The 14,303-nt window shown below is 41.4% G+C and overlaps 1 protein-coding gene across 2 annotated transcripts in view; it reads right to left on the bottom strand.

Annotated features, from left to right (window-relative positions):
• DENND3 (DENN domain containing 3) overlaps positions 1–9,545 on the bottom strand; it is a 40,375-nt gene extending 30,830 nt beyond the window's left edge. Inside the window, exons 1-4 of one of the 2 annotated variants that reach the window (XM_072851819.1) lie at positions 9,332–9,545; positions 3,974–4,247; positions 3,123–3,238; positions 2,481–2,620 (exon numbers count right to left, since the gene is read on the bottom strand). In XM_072851819.1, coding sequence (XP_072707920.1) covers positions 2,481–2,620; positions 3,123–3,238; positions 3,974–4,247; positions 9,332–9,415 — 614 coding nt within the window. In that variant the 5' untranslated portion in view covers positions 9,416–9,545. Of the gene's footprint in view, positions 1–2,480; positions 2,632–3,122; positions 3,239–3,973; positions 4,248–9,331 lie in introns of those variants that run through there. The other variant, XM_072851820.1, reaches the window with a different exon arrangement.
• Between the last annotated feature and the right edge of the window lie 4,758 nt (positions 9,546–14,303).

The raw sequence follows: 14,303 nt of genomic DNA on the forward strand, positions 1-14,303 counted from the left end.
ATTCTGAAATTATCTATCAAATAGTATCAAGGAAAATATGTGGTGATCATGAGACTTAAAAAAAAACAAAACCAAAAAAACCAGAAGAAAATATCATGGAATCTTAATCAGTTGAGTTTCCAGTACAGTGGGAAACGCCAGCACCAAATGTGGCTTTTCCACTTGCATTCCCCCTCTCCTGCCAGTAACACAGACTTGCATCTTATATCCAGATGCAGCAGCAAAAACGAGAGAGAGCTGTGCAACTGTATGACAAATTCCCCTGTTAAATGACCAGGACAACACACGGTACTAATGTGGTAGGCTATTGTCCTCTTGACAACTCCCCTGTAATTATTCACATATTTACAAATCACTTAAAGCTTAGATGGTAGGTTACTGATAAATCTGAACGCCCCTTAGAAACCAGTACAGACTCAGCTTAAAGGGAAAAGCTATCCATAGTAGTTAGCTTGGACATTAATGCTTTAAATAGGTGCAAAACCCTACTATATATGACCAAGGCAGGGATGTTTAATGTTTAAAATACCCACCCAGAGGCAGAAGTTTGCATCTCTAGAGTTAACTCCACCTGATTCCTGTCTGCTCTAAACAAATATGAGACCTAGAAACATTTTTGTCACTTCTGGAATTTTCCGTGATTCTCCTGAACATTTTCCCACTTCTCCCTTAGTGGGCTATTTAAAAATCCATTTGCAAATTGACTGCTTCTCCCAGCTCAGAGATGTCTCACTTCAGAGAAGAAATTACTCATTTATGAACATACTATACAAACCACTGATGAAGACCACAACTGTAAAGCTGAATCTACACTATTTCCCACCCAGTGGAAAGCTAGTGTGCAGTAAGCTCCCATACAGGTTGAGTTCAGAGTGCAAAAGAAGGATGAATCCTATTATAAAGACTGGATATAAACAGTAAAGCACCACAGCTCAGGTATATAGCTGTAAGAGTTACATATGCAGATTAGTGTTTACTTGAGTTTTGAGACTATAAAAAGGCAGCAATGAATCAGCTCCTGCAATACCAACAGCTGATGTAATTGACTTAAACATAAGGAGTGGAAAAAGTGATCTGGGCAGGAAAGGAGAAAGGGAAACAAACATTTCCTTTTTATTTTACTGCTTATCTTGATTTTGCACTAACCTGTGAATACCTAGTTTCCATCATGTTGAAGTCCCTTGTCCACATTAAACCCCTTTACTAATGCTTTGAAAATTACAGAGCAGAGGTAGCATGAGTGTCAGTGGTGCGTTTGCTCATACTTAAGGGCTGCCAGAGTGACTCACTTCTGATACCACAGCTTTTTTGGAGGCAAACATCTGAACTGCCCAGGAGGAAGGCACTGCTTTGTTCCTCCAGGGCTCTCTTCATCTCAACCAGGGAAAGCCAGTCAGTGCTCCAAACAGATCCAAGCCCACAGCATTGGGAAGAAGAGGTGCATGGGGTGGGGAAATGAGTGCCCAAGTCTCATCCTGGTATTGAGTGAGGTTAGGGGCTAGCGATGCTCCTCAGCTAGCACCCAGGAAGCACATCCTTGCTTGCTCATCTGCTCAGCATACCGACCGCCAGCAGAACAAACTGGAAGATTCAAGCTCCGACCTAAAACCCTAATATCTTTCAACTTACGTATAAGAAGCAAATACCTTGCAAAAGGAAAACACCTGACTTCAAATGTGACTCTAGAAAGCTTGACTGGAATGTAGTGAAAAAAACTCTTCTACCTTTGGACTACCGATCTGCAAGTGAAGACTACCCAGCAATGTCCAATGTACAGAGGCAGGCTCCCTGATGCAAGTTTTTAATCTGCTTCAGAATAGAAGCACATAGATCTTAACAATTTAACAATAAAGCAACACACAACCTCAATAACAAGACAGACCTATGTCCACTTATCTTTTAACTCATCTGCACTGTGGAGTATTTGAGTGTTTCTAACCAGTGAAGTACTCTGTATCCTAAGATTTTCTCTCCTAGTTCTAAACAGCCAAGTAACCACTGTACTCCCTCAAGTGACTTGGATTATTTAGTTAAAGAATAAAGTGTCATTAAGTGCCTATTAATACAAATATTCATGTTCTTATGACATTTATTTGGTGCATTATAAAGAGGTTTTTGTGCTTTCAAAGTGACTTTCACCAGTGTGGCAAAATTACAGGTAACCTTCTTCCAAAAAAACCCCAAATCTTTGAGAAATCTGTTCCTTGCAAATTACGATTTTCTAGACTTACCAAAAACCTCAAAGAAAACGAAGACAACATCATAACTCATTTCCTTGATATTTAGAACTTGCGCTTACTGCCTGGGTAACATTCACATTACATTTCTTCTTTTCTTCTCCCACACATCTCACACTACCATAACTTAAAACGAATGCCAGTTTTAGCATTATGCAGCTATCCTGACCACATCATGCAAATTCATGTATTAAAACCTGCACAGTTATTTCCAGGAGGAACACACAGGATAGTAAGTCTTACCAAGAAAGACAGTCCTTGAGGGCATTAAAATATGGATATCTGGATATAACACAAATAGCGAATGGTACAAAACAAACAGGCATCTTCCCAGTCTGCTCAGATTCCCAATGGGCCTGCCCATTCGAGGAAATACAGCCACCCTGCAAGAAAACTACAGATTAATGTGTTTATGTTAATCATGAATTTATGGCTGATATTTTCTTGAGAACCCTAGAGATATGATACCCAATCCCCTTCAAATTTCAAGGGGATTTGGATGCCTATCTCCCTTAAGCTCTTCAGAAAAATGTCAGCCTACAAGGCTTAGACATACGTATTAAAAATAATTTCAGTGCAAAAGATATTTAGAAAGAACACAGGGTACAATCTTCACCAAAAAAAATGTCCAAGGGACAAAGTCTGCTCCTAAATATTCAAAACTCCTAAATGAAATCTGTAACAGTTTTTCCTAATGCAATGCTGTTCCAGTGCACTTAATTTACAATGGCAATATAAAGTATGATTTGTTCTGTATTCCTACTAACATAAAAACATATATGTTAACTAATTTCATAAATTAAACCTGACATTATTCTCAAAGTGTTCTGTCTTATTTTATATCTTTTAATATGTCTTAATAAAAGCATGAGTTACATAACATACTTGCATAGGCTGGTAGTACTGTGCAACAACACCGTATGTTCTGTTACCACAGACATCTGTGAAGACCAGGAAATGAATGTGGTCCTCTTTTGATTCAGAAGTTATGTAAAGTCCTCCTGCAATGAAGGCAGAAACCTTCTTTTTAACTACAGCTGCTTGAAAAGTGATTCATGACAAATACTGCACATTTCCACTTAATTTCAAGAGAAATGTCTCCTTTTAAGGGATTAAAATGCACATATGCAATCCATTTGATCTAAGGGTTGTTACAAAGGCTGTACGCTGCACATTATTGAAGAAGCAAAATATTATCTGATTATTCTGCATTTTAAGTGGCAAAATACAATAGATGGGTTTTGTTCACTCTTTTTTTTCTTTCAAGATATTTATAAGGTCTGCAATAGTGACATGCATATTAAAATTTCTGCAATTAAACCTGGAGGAAACAGTCACTACTTCAGGTATATCCTAATACCAAATGAAAAGTGAAAGAGTGCTCAGTCATTTGAAGGAGGGGCGCGAAATTTAAAAGTGTGTGCATGTGTGCACTTCACTCAAACTAAGGTTTACCAATAAGGGCTAAAGTGACTTTCAGCTTCCCTCTCTTGCAGGTGTTGCAGCTACTATTGCTAATGGATCTGTTTTGCACAACAGAGCCATACAGAGTAAGGGCACCCCATTCAGGTAACAGCTGCCTTCAGCACTGACCTGCTCACAAGCAGACACATTTTTTATACTGTGAAATACAAAGAGATAGAAAAGATGATCATAAAAAAAAAAATTGGCTGTACTCTAGGTCAAAAAATACGTATTAAAACAGTTCTCATTAAGAAGTGTGAACCCTACCGTACCTGGAAAGCATAGCTGTGGCAAACCAATAAGATCAACGTCCTTTGGAACTGTAATATCTTCAGTGTCAGGTGCTTTCTGGTCCCCATTGAGACTCTTGACATTTTCAATCTTTGGTCTCTCTTTTTTCTTTCGGAAAGACCGGCGTTTACTTTTATTCAAGTTATTACCAGCATTAATCACCTGAATATCATCTCTGCTGATAAATGGAGGCACAAATACAGAAAGAACTTCTGGATCAAGGGGAGGAAGACTTTTGGGTTTTCTTTGAGTACCCTATAAAAAAAAAACATAACAAAAAAAAAAACAACACTAAGTTGACACTCATCCTGATAGGTTTTTTAAACCATTTTTAGCCCTGTTTCCTCTTTACCCCTAAAATTGTGGGTTTAGAATACATTTTTTCTTCTTCCTAAAGAATTAATTTTTCCTTCTAATTTCTTGCTTTACATATATTAATGCGAGGGGAGTACTCTGGACATTTTCAGTAGGCAAAGAATCATTCTTCATCATTCAAAATGCACCATACCAATATTATGCCTCTGGCATAAGAAAACTAACAAATATCAAATACAATATTTCCTCCTTTGAAGTGTTAGGATATACTTCAGCTGTACTTAAAATAAACACTGGTAAGAGAAACCAGGCAACAAATAAATGAAAACAAAGAAAAACAGCTGAACTCCCTAGATAAGTCTTTGTTCAACTTCAGGAAAAGCCACATTTTTCCTCTACAGAAAAAAAAGAAAAAAAAAAATCACCACACAAGCTTTCACAATACAACTTTAACTTTATAAGGCAATTAAGAAAGTACAATTAAAAACGACAATCACTGTTACAATAAACACAATTTTAAGACACCGTGCAACATGAAGCCATGAAAATTTCTCTGTATACTGATGACTAAGTGGAACAGGCATCCCAAGAGCATGTATGAAATTACAACATTTTTTAGTAGGCAGCTTTGCAAAGTACTACCGCACTGAAAGCCCTGGCTGCCTCGCTATGAAAAACCTGTGGAGAAAGCGATCAGAAGAGGAGATTTCCTCATACTTGGGAGCACTTTTTGTATTCTTGACCATATAGTAGAGACAAGTAACTGCATTTTCAATTACTTCACTGCAATTTTAATTCTTCCTGCAAGGTCAAAACAGCAAGTAAAAGCTTTGTTTAGTCAACGGATATTTGGAAACAGGAAAGGTGAGCCTCACTGTGGCTAAAATGCTGTTTCATTTTCAACTTTTTGCTAACTGATTCAAAGACAGATGAAGCATACGTGTTGCTTTTACCTTCAGACATGATGCATCAGTATTACTTGTATTTCAGATATTCCTTGAGAACCAATGCTGGCCCTGCACCATTTCCCTACTTTTTAAAATAGCTACAACATACAAAGCTCTATTGCTTCATTGAAGCCAGTCTTCCACCATCCAAGTTTTGGAACAGAAAGTCTCAGCTTATTTGTCTTAGTAGATGAGTCCACCAGTAGTCTTTTTCACATTTGAGCATCACAGGAAAAACGAGAAGACATACTTACCTTCATGATATATTAGCTACTGTATCTTAAGCTCCACCATATTCTATAATAGGATACTTAAAAGGAAGTACTTCAATAAAAATAAGTGAAAAAACTCTTTTAATGAACACACGGAGTCTGAACTAGAAAGAAATTGAGTGGAAAAGGTAAAAGTTCAGATAAGTATCCACTGGGATACTAAAAAGATAGCAATGACTTTAAAAAGCACGCTACAAATTGGGGTATTGAGTGCCATACCCTGCCATGCTAAAAACTTCCAAGTGTCATTTTCCTTAGCTGGCAGCTGACATCCACTTCAAGCGAAGAAACGGGAAACACAGATAAATCCAACATGATTACTCTCAAAATAACATGCAGCTAAACATTTCAGAAGGAAATTAAGAATTAAGACTCAGCCCTGAGGCTGTTATGCAAGAAAAACACAGACCTACTCAAACACTAGCAACCTCAACTTGGCAGATGTGCCCTGCAGAGGTTTTCATACAAAGCTGCTTTGACAGGGCAATCCCTGACTTACACTGAAGGCATCTCTGTGCTACAAAGTGCTGGATGAGAGGCAGCAACTTAATAGCCTCACAGTGTAACAGCTTCTAAAATGGCAGGTCCTTGATGTCTTGAACTACAACAGAGGCATTAAACACCATTTTTTTTTTCCACAGAACAGCACTGTCAGCACTGTCGCTGACCCAGTGACTCAGTCATCAGCATTCAAGTCAGCTCATATTAATGTCTATGGCCAAAGTAATATTTTCTTACCCCTTCAGTTCATGGATAGTGAATAGGCAGCAACAGAACAATATTCACTTGTTTCTACTATTCTTTGACCATTTTATATTTTCTGCTTCTACTGTCACTTCTTCATTTTGAAATGCTTCCCTTCTGTCGCTTTTTACTATCAAATGTCCTTGCATCATACATAGCTTCTTACAAACACTAATGCCTTTTCTTTCCTGTAATTCTGCAAGATTCCAGAAGTCAGGGATTTTATTCCATCCCCATCTACTGATTATGTTCCTGTAACAATGGTGCCATATAGGACATGGATAAGACACAGACTTTTTACAATGAATACGCTATTTTAGACACAAACAAGAAGTAGTGTGTTGAAACCACAGATCGGAGTATGATCTCTGCTATTTGGTGTTTCCTTGATCTCATTCTCCTCTTCCCATCACTGAAGAAGTTAATTTCATTTTTGAATGTCATGAAAGAACTGGCTTCTTTAAGGAATAATTGGGCAGGGAAAAGTATGAAGCCTTAGAAAAATTAGGTTGGAGGGGACATCTGCAGGTTCTAGTGCAACCCTTTGCTCAAAGAAATGATAACTTTGAAATTACATCAGGTTGCTCTGTGTCTCATCCAGACAAGTTTCAGAAATCCCTTAGGAAGGTGATTCTTCCCCCCTTGTACTCCAGCCCTCATATAGCTTAGCTGCTTCTGGTCTCGCTCCCGTTTATCAGCAGTTCTCCGGTATCAAGGTACCCAAATCTGGGACGGTATTCCAGATGTGACCTCAAGAGTGCTGAGTAATAACAATAATAGTAATGATCCCTTCCCTTCACCCATGAGCTATGGTCCTGATGATGCAGGACATTACAGTTACTTTTCACTGCCACAAGTGCACACTGCTGACTAACGCTCAACTTTGATCATACCTCATTTTTTTCGTGCAACTCGACACCCAGGGGGAAATTACAGAAGAAGGAAAAAATTGGTTTGGCGGTTAAGTCTGCATTAGCAGGGCCAGAAAGCATAATGCAGGCATTGTAAGAGACAAGATCTGTACCACTGACTGTGATAGGTAGATACGAAACCCAACGATGGAGCTGATAGGAAGATGTGAGACATCTCACAGACGGCTTGCATGTCACACTTGCCATATCAAAACCCAGCTTTATAGCTGAAGATAATTTGGGGGAAAGAAGTCTTATCAAAGATGGCTGTATGATCTTCATTATTGCACATCTCATTCCTACAAAATACACACTTCCAACGTTAAAAAAGTAACCTCTAGTTTAAAATAGCGGCCTTTGATCTCTTCAAATGGAAATCTGAGAGTGATAATTATCTTGGCAATAAGGACAATCAATGGACGACAGCCCAGAAACTTCAGTTGCATGAGCTTCAGTGAAAAACTGTATCTTTGTTCCTGGAATCCCCATCGATGACAGGTCAGTCATATAAGACTTTTCTTACTTTGGGAGAGGGTTATATTGTGTTCCCGCTGACTTCATTACTCCGTACTGCAATAAAATTAAGAATGCACAAACACACTTTCAAGACCAAGATTTGAAGCACTATCAAGATTTTTACCCTGTTGTTTTATCTGTAAATATCATCAGAGGTTCACTATTTTCCATTGAAATGTTCTTATTTTCTGTCAATAAGGTCTCTTCTTTCTACATTCACTGAAATTAGACACAAAACACATTCCACCATTTCCTCATGTACATAGTGCTACAGAAGGAAAAGGAAATGAAGTAAATCTATAAACTTGCCCTCAGGCAGTGATTGAAATCCCTGTGGTGTAACAGCTTGCAGGGACACTACTATAGTTAATATTGACAAGCGTAGGGACTACTTTCCTTTCTGACACTCCATTTTATATCTTGAGCAAAGAAACAATTCAAAACCTGTAGTGTGATCGGAATATCAGAATGGCTTCTACTTTTTGTAGCCAATTTCTTATTTGTTGTTCTACAGGTTTTTTGGAAGCAATGACATCAAATGGAGCAGACTGGAATGAAAAAGAAATTCCCTTTCTCTTCGGTTTACTTCTCACACAGATGCTGAAACTGATTTCAAAAGTCTGGTGGTGACATTTGTGGCACAACTATTTCCCCAATTTGCATGTATACATGAATGAGATCCTGGAATTTTAATCTCTGCTTAGCTGATCTCACTTAAGAAGCTAACATCAGCAAAAGCTGTCTCCTGAGCAAGTGAGCAGCAACAAGTTTAACAATGACTTCTTTATCTAATGCTATTAGAGCGCGCAATCAAATTCAAGTTCAAGCAAGACAACCGAGATCCCTGGGAGCAGCTTGGCTTTTCAGCACGTGCTGGCACCACAGCTATTCCCACAGCGGGGCAGCTCATAGGTATCGAACAAAACCATCAGCACATTTTAATAAAGCAGAATCAGGAAGAGGACTTTAATTGTTAACTCACATGTGAAGTGGCTATAATAATAAGAAAATTACAAACCACATATTCAAAGCAGAAACCAACTCATCAACTTCCACTGTATCTGAATTGCTCAGGTTGTGCCAAATTCAGAGCACTAAGCTCAGAGGCATTTAGACCTCGTGTTGTCCTAAGGATACAAGTTACCAGGCTTTATTCCCCTATCTTTAGCTTTTATCTCTAACAGAAGATGAGAAATTGCTTATCATCCAGTAAAGGACAGGCATTGTTCAAGCATTTTGCTGTTCCTGTTTATATAAAGCTACGTTGCATTCTTCATCTAAGCTCAGACCTTTGAAAAAGTGTAATTACTTAACACCACTACCAAACTATCCCTACTTTGTTGATGATCGCCTGTCAGAACAAATTTTCTTTTAAAGTATTTCAGCCCTATCCCATGGTGACAGCAACAAGGCAACCCTATAGTTTTACTCAAGTAAAATAGTTTTACTCATACGGGGGAGAGAGACTCGGCCAGGGAGGAGCTGACCCGGCTCAGACTCCGGTTAGACTTCCGAGCAGAGAACGGCGCTGACAGAAGCTGCCCCACAGACCAGCCGGGGCACCCGGCCGGCGGGCACCGCCGAGCGCGCCCGCTCCCCCCCCCGCTCCCTCACTGCACCGAACTCCCTCTCACCTGGAGGAGCGCCCTCACCCGCTCCCTGGGCACACCGACCAGCAGGCAGATCTCCAGCAGGCCCGAGGGCAGCACGTCCTCCATGGCACAGGGGAGCAGGGGCGGCCGGGACAGCGGGCTGCTGCGGCTCCTTCCCGCAGGGCCGCTCGGCCCCTCCCCGCGGGCCTGACCTTACTTGGCCGGAGGGGCGAGCACCCGCGCCCTCACACAGGCAAGCGCGCTCACAGCAGCCCTCCCCGCCCCTCGCGGTAAAGCACGCTTTGATTGGCTGCCTCCCCCGTCGCTCTGAGGACCTATGACCAATCAGAACGGCAGCCTGTATCTGCGGCGGCCCTGTGACCGGGCGGGGGCGGGGCGTGGGGCGCGGGAGCTGAGGGCTGAGGTACTGTCCGCCTCGCGGCTGCATGGCGGTTGTTGGTTGTTAGTCCCTTTCTTCTCACCTCGTCTCTCTGTCCTGCCGGGAAAGGCCCCGGGGAAGACGCTTCCCGACCCAAGGGGGAGGTCACTGTTTTCTCCCGACCAGCCACGGGCTGATTTCCCGGTGGGGCCGTTGGCCCAGAGGGGCTGAGGTGCCTCAGGGCTGCCTGTCGCCGGCGCTTCAGAGAGGTGGGTGAAGTCGTGGCCTGGTGCTTTGATAAGTGGTGCCATTTCCTGCTGTTTGCTCCAGGTGACTCAGTAGGGGTATGTGACTGCCACTACATAAGAGTCTTATATTTATCATGGGTCATAGTTTCAATGAACTGTAAGCACAGAGGTGATTGCAGAGTGTGTGGTGCTTTCACTTCCGGAGCAGCAGCGTTCTCACTGGAGCTGCCTGCGCAGCAGAGGAACAGCCTAGAGGAGTCCAGCATTTTTTTGTGAGCTGTTTAATCTAAATGGACAATGAGTCACTCTGTGTGTATTGGCTCTGTGTAGATTTTCACTGAGAAATGGTTTCCTCTGGGACTGGTGCATAAAGTACCCAAAACTGTAGAGAGCAGTTTCTGTGAAACTGAAGGTATGAGACATACTTTCATCACAGCCACAAACTTTTTTGGTGGGCTAGTGTTCATGTATTTTTAAGTGCAAAAAATCCCAATATAAATGGCTCCAGGCTTTCATGAGTTTGTTATCAGCCCAGGGTTCAGAAGAGACTTCTTCAAAAAGTACAAAGAGCATCAGAAACACAAAGTGTGGTCTTCATGGGGATTTTATTATCTGAATTTTTGTGGTGTTAAAGCTCAGGACTATATGGCCTCTAGTGTCTCAAGTAACTTATTTAGAGGAAGTCACAAATGCAGAATATAGGAAACTATGTTTGTATAGCACTGGCTAAAAGAAGGAAATTCTTGAAAACCTGGAAGTTCAGGGATTACTTCCTCAAAGTGATAGAAGAAGATCATAGGCTCAAAGGTGTATATTAATGAACTTTAAGGTCATAAGGGATTGTTAAAATCATCTTGTTTAGCTTGTGTAGCCCAGGGCACAGAATCAGAGGGATTCCTGTATTAAATTTGTTACTTCTGGCTGACACCACGAGTTCCTGCAATAGGGATTACTAACAGTCACTGTTAGAAGTTAGGCATCTCATTTTTCGTTTCACTGTTTAGCTTAGCTTTTTGCCACTGGATCATGCTATGGTTTGCCTGCTGTTTGAACAGATTCTTCACTATGAAAAGGTTTCTTGTTGCAGTGTTCAAGATAATTAATCTCAATTTATTTTTAGGAGATTATACAACTGATACTTCTTAAATGTCTTTCCTAATCACTTGTGTGCATCTTTTCTCAACCTTTTCAAATTTTTCCAATATTCTTTTTGAATTATGAACACAAAAAATAAGCTTTACTATTGCTGAATATACAGTGGTAAGTCACATTGCTATTTCTAACTGATATCCCCACCTAATTAAAACAGAGAAAGACTGATATATGAATCATTCAGAAAGGGTGTAATGTTTAATTAGTTATCCACTGTAACCCTGTATGGTTTTCTTAGGGTTATTACTTCCAACATGACAGTCCTACATCTTACATTCATTGACCTATGACTATGACCTAGCATTTGACCACATTAAAAGAAAACTACAAATGAACCAAGGCTATTAAGCAATCCAGGTGACCCTATAGTTAATTAATCTGGATCATGATTAGTGTCTGATTTCTCTGCTATCTGCAATGATAAATACTGGATGATTCTTGTTCATAATTAATGTAGCCCTCAAAGCAAGGATATGGTGAAGTTATTATCAAAACAGAACTACAACATGAAAGGTACTAATGTGAATCTGATAAAATCTCAAGAACTCTGGAAGTAGGAAACCTGCTATATGGGGTCACTGGTAAGAGACAAAATAACTCACATAGAGAAGAATCCCTCTGTGCTACAAAAAGATTCATTTAGTTAAATAATTTTTTTCCTAAGAAAAATTGTCAACTGAGGAAGAAATGCCAGCTTTTATTATGTGTTTTCTTTTTGTAAGATCACAAATACAGTAAATGTTTGTTTGTTAAGTATCTGATGTGCTACTCAGCTGCTTAGAGCTATGTGCAGAAAGACCTGCTCGTGTATCCTCAACAGGGTAAGGCTTTATCAGACCTGAGGGCCGTATCTGAATAATTGAAGATTCCCTTGACATAGAAATCTAATTCAGCTTCCAAATACACTGTTAATGTTTTAGCTAGACTGCCTCTGTTAAGAGGAGAAAATAATTTTACAAGTCATGTGTTTCTTTGATGCAATCTTGCTTATAAAATATAGCCTACCCAATCAGATGAGAAGCCTTGAGCTGGCTCTAGCTTTAACAAGGCCACCCTCAAAATCCCATACTTATAGGTGATATAATTCAGCCTTACATTTGAAATACCTTCCAAAATCATCTCCAAACTTCTACCCTTGCCTCTTTCAAATTACTGCTGTAAATTAGGAGCTGTGAATGGGATTTGTCTGGCAATCATGCTGTAGACTGCATGGAAATGGTTGAGTTGCTCTCCATCAACCCTGAAGGGAGCTCTGAGTGACTTGTTGAGTTGTAGATGCCTATACTGCGAACACCTCAATCTTGAGGGATATGGGCCAGGTGAAGAGTAGAGTCAGGACCCTGAATTTTAGGAGAACAAACTTTCAGTTGTTTAAGGAATTAGCAAATGGGACCCCCTGGGAAACTGCTCTCAAGGAGCTAAAAAGAGCTGGCAGCTCTTTAAGACATCATTCTTAGAGTGCAAGAGCTCTCAATTCCCATGTGTAAGAAATCAATCAAGGAAGGCAGGAGACCAGCATGGGTCAGTGAGGAACTTCTGGTCCAACTAAAGTGTGAGAAGGAAATGCGCAAGCAGTGGAACAAGGAACATGTATCCTGGGAAGAATACAGGGATGCTGCCTGGATGTGTAGGGATGGGATCAGGAAAGCTAAAGGCACAGTTGGAGCTGAATTTGACAAGGGATGCAAAGAATAATAAGAAGGGCTTCTACAGGTATGTTGGCCAAAAAGGGAAGATTAAAGCAAGAGTACAGACACACCAACACACACGCCCAGATAAATAAGACAGGAGAGCTGGTGAAAACCAACATGGAGAAGGCTGAGGTACTCAAGAATATTTTTGCTTCCGTTTTCAATGGTAATCTCTATTCCTATGTCTCAAGCCACTGAACCTCAAGGCAGGGACTGGGGGAATGAAGTCCCTCCCATCGTAAGCGAAGATCATGTTCAAGACCACCTGAGGAATCTGAACATGCATAAGTCCATGGGACCCGACGAGATGCGTGCCAGGGTCCTGAGGGAGCGGGCTGATGTAGTTGCCAAGCCACGCTCCATCATATTTGAAAAGTCATGGCAGTTAGGTGAAGTCCCCAGTCACTGGAAAAAGGGAAACATCATGCCCATTTTTAAAAGGGGGGACCCTGGGAACTACCGACCAGTCAGCCTCACCTCTCTGCCCTGGAAGGTCATGGAGCAGGTCCTCCTGGAAGACATGTTGAAACATGGAAGACAGGGAGGTGATTAGAGAAAGCCACCATGGCTTCACCAAGGGCAAACTGTGCCTAACTAATCTGGTGACCTTCTATGATGGAATGTCTGCATCAGTGGACAAGGGAAGAGCTACAGATGTCATCTACCTGGACTTCTGTAAGGCCTTTGATGTGGTCCCATACAGCATTCTTGCCCCTAAATTAGAGAGATTGTGGTTTGATGGGTGGGCTGTTAGGCGGATAAAGAATTGGTTGGCTGGTTGCATCCACAGTTGCAGTCAATAGCTCAATGTCCAAATGGAAATCATTAACAAGCAGTGTCCTTCAGGGGTCCATACTGGGGCCAGTACTATTTAATATGTTCATCAACAACATAGACAAAGGGATTGAGTGCACCCTCAGCAAGTTTGCAAATGACAGACACCAAGCTGAGTGGTGCATTTGATTTGCTTGAGGGAAGGGATGCCAATGGGAGGGATCTTGACAGGCTTGAGGAGTGGGCCCATGTGAACCTCATGAAGTTCAGCAAAGCCAAGTGCAAGGTCCTGCACCTGAGTCAGGGCAATCCCCAGTATCAGTATGGGCTGGGTGATGAATGGATTGAGAGCAGCCCTGAGGAGGACTTGGGAGCACTGGTGGATGAAAGACTGGACATGAGCTGGCAATGTGCGCTCACAGCCCAGAAAGCCAATTGCATCCTGGGCCGCATCAAAAGAAGCGTGGCCAGCAGGTCGAAGGAGGTGATTCTCCCCCTCTACTGTGCTCTCATGAGACCCCACCTAGAGTACTGTGTCCAGCTCTGGGGTCCCCAGCACAAGAAAGACATGAACCTGTTGGAGCGGGTCCAGAGGAGGGCCGTGGAAATGGTCAGAGGGCTGGAGCACCTCTGCTGTGAAGAAAGGCTGACAGAGTTGGGGATGTTCAGCCTGGAGAAGAGAAGGCTCTGGGGAGACCTTATTGCAGCCTTTCAATACTTAAAGGGGGCTTATAAGAAAGACTGAGACTCTTTACAAAGGCCTGTAGCAA

The sequence above is a fragment of the Ciconia boyciana genome, chromosome 2 (assembly GCF_034638445.1).
Source record: "Ciconia boyciana chromosome 2, ASM3463844v1, whole genome shotgun sequence".
Lineage (NCBI taxonomy): Eukaryota > Metazoa > Chordata > Aves > Ciconiiformes > Ciconiidae > Ciconia > Ciconia boyciana.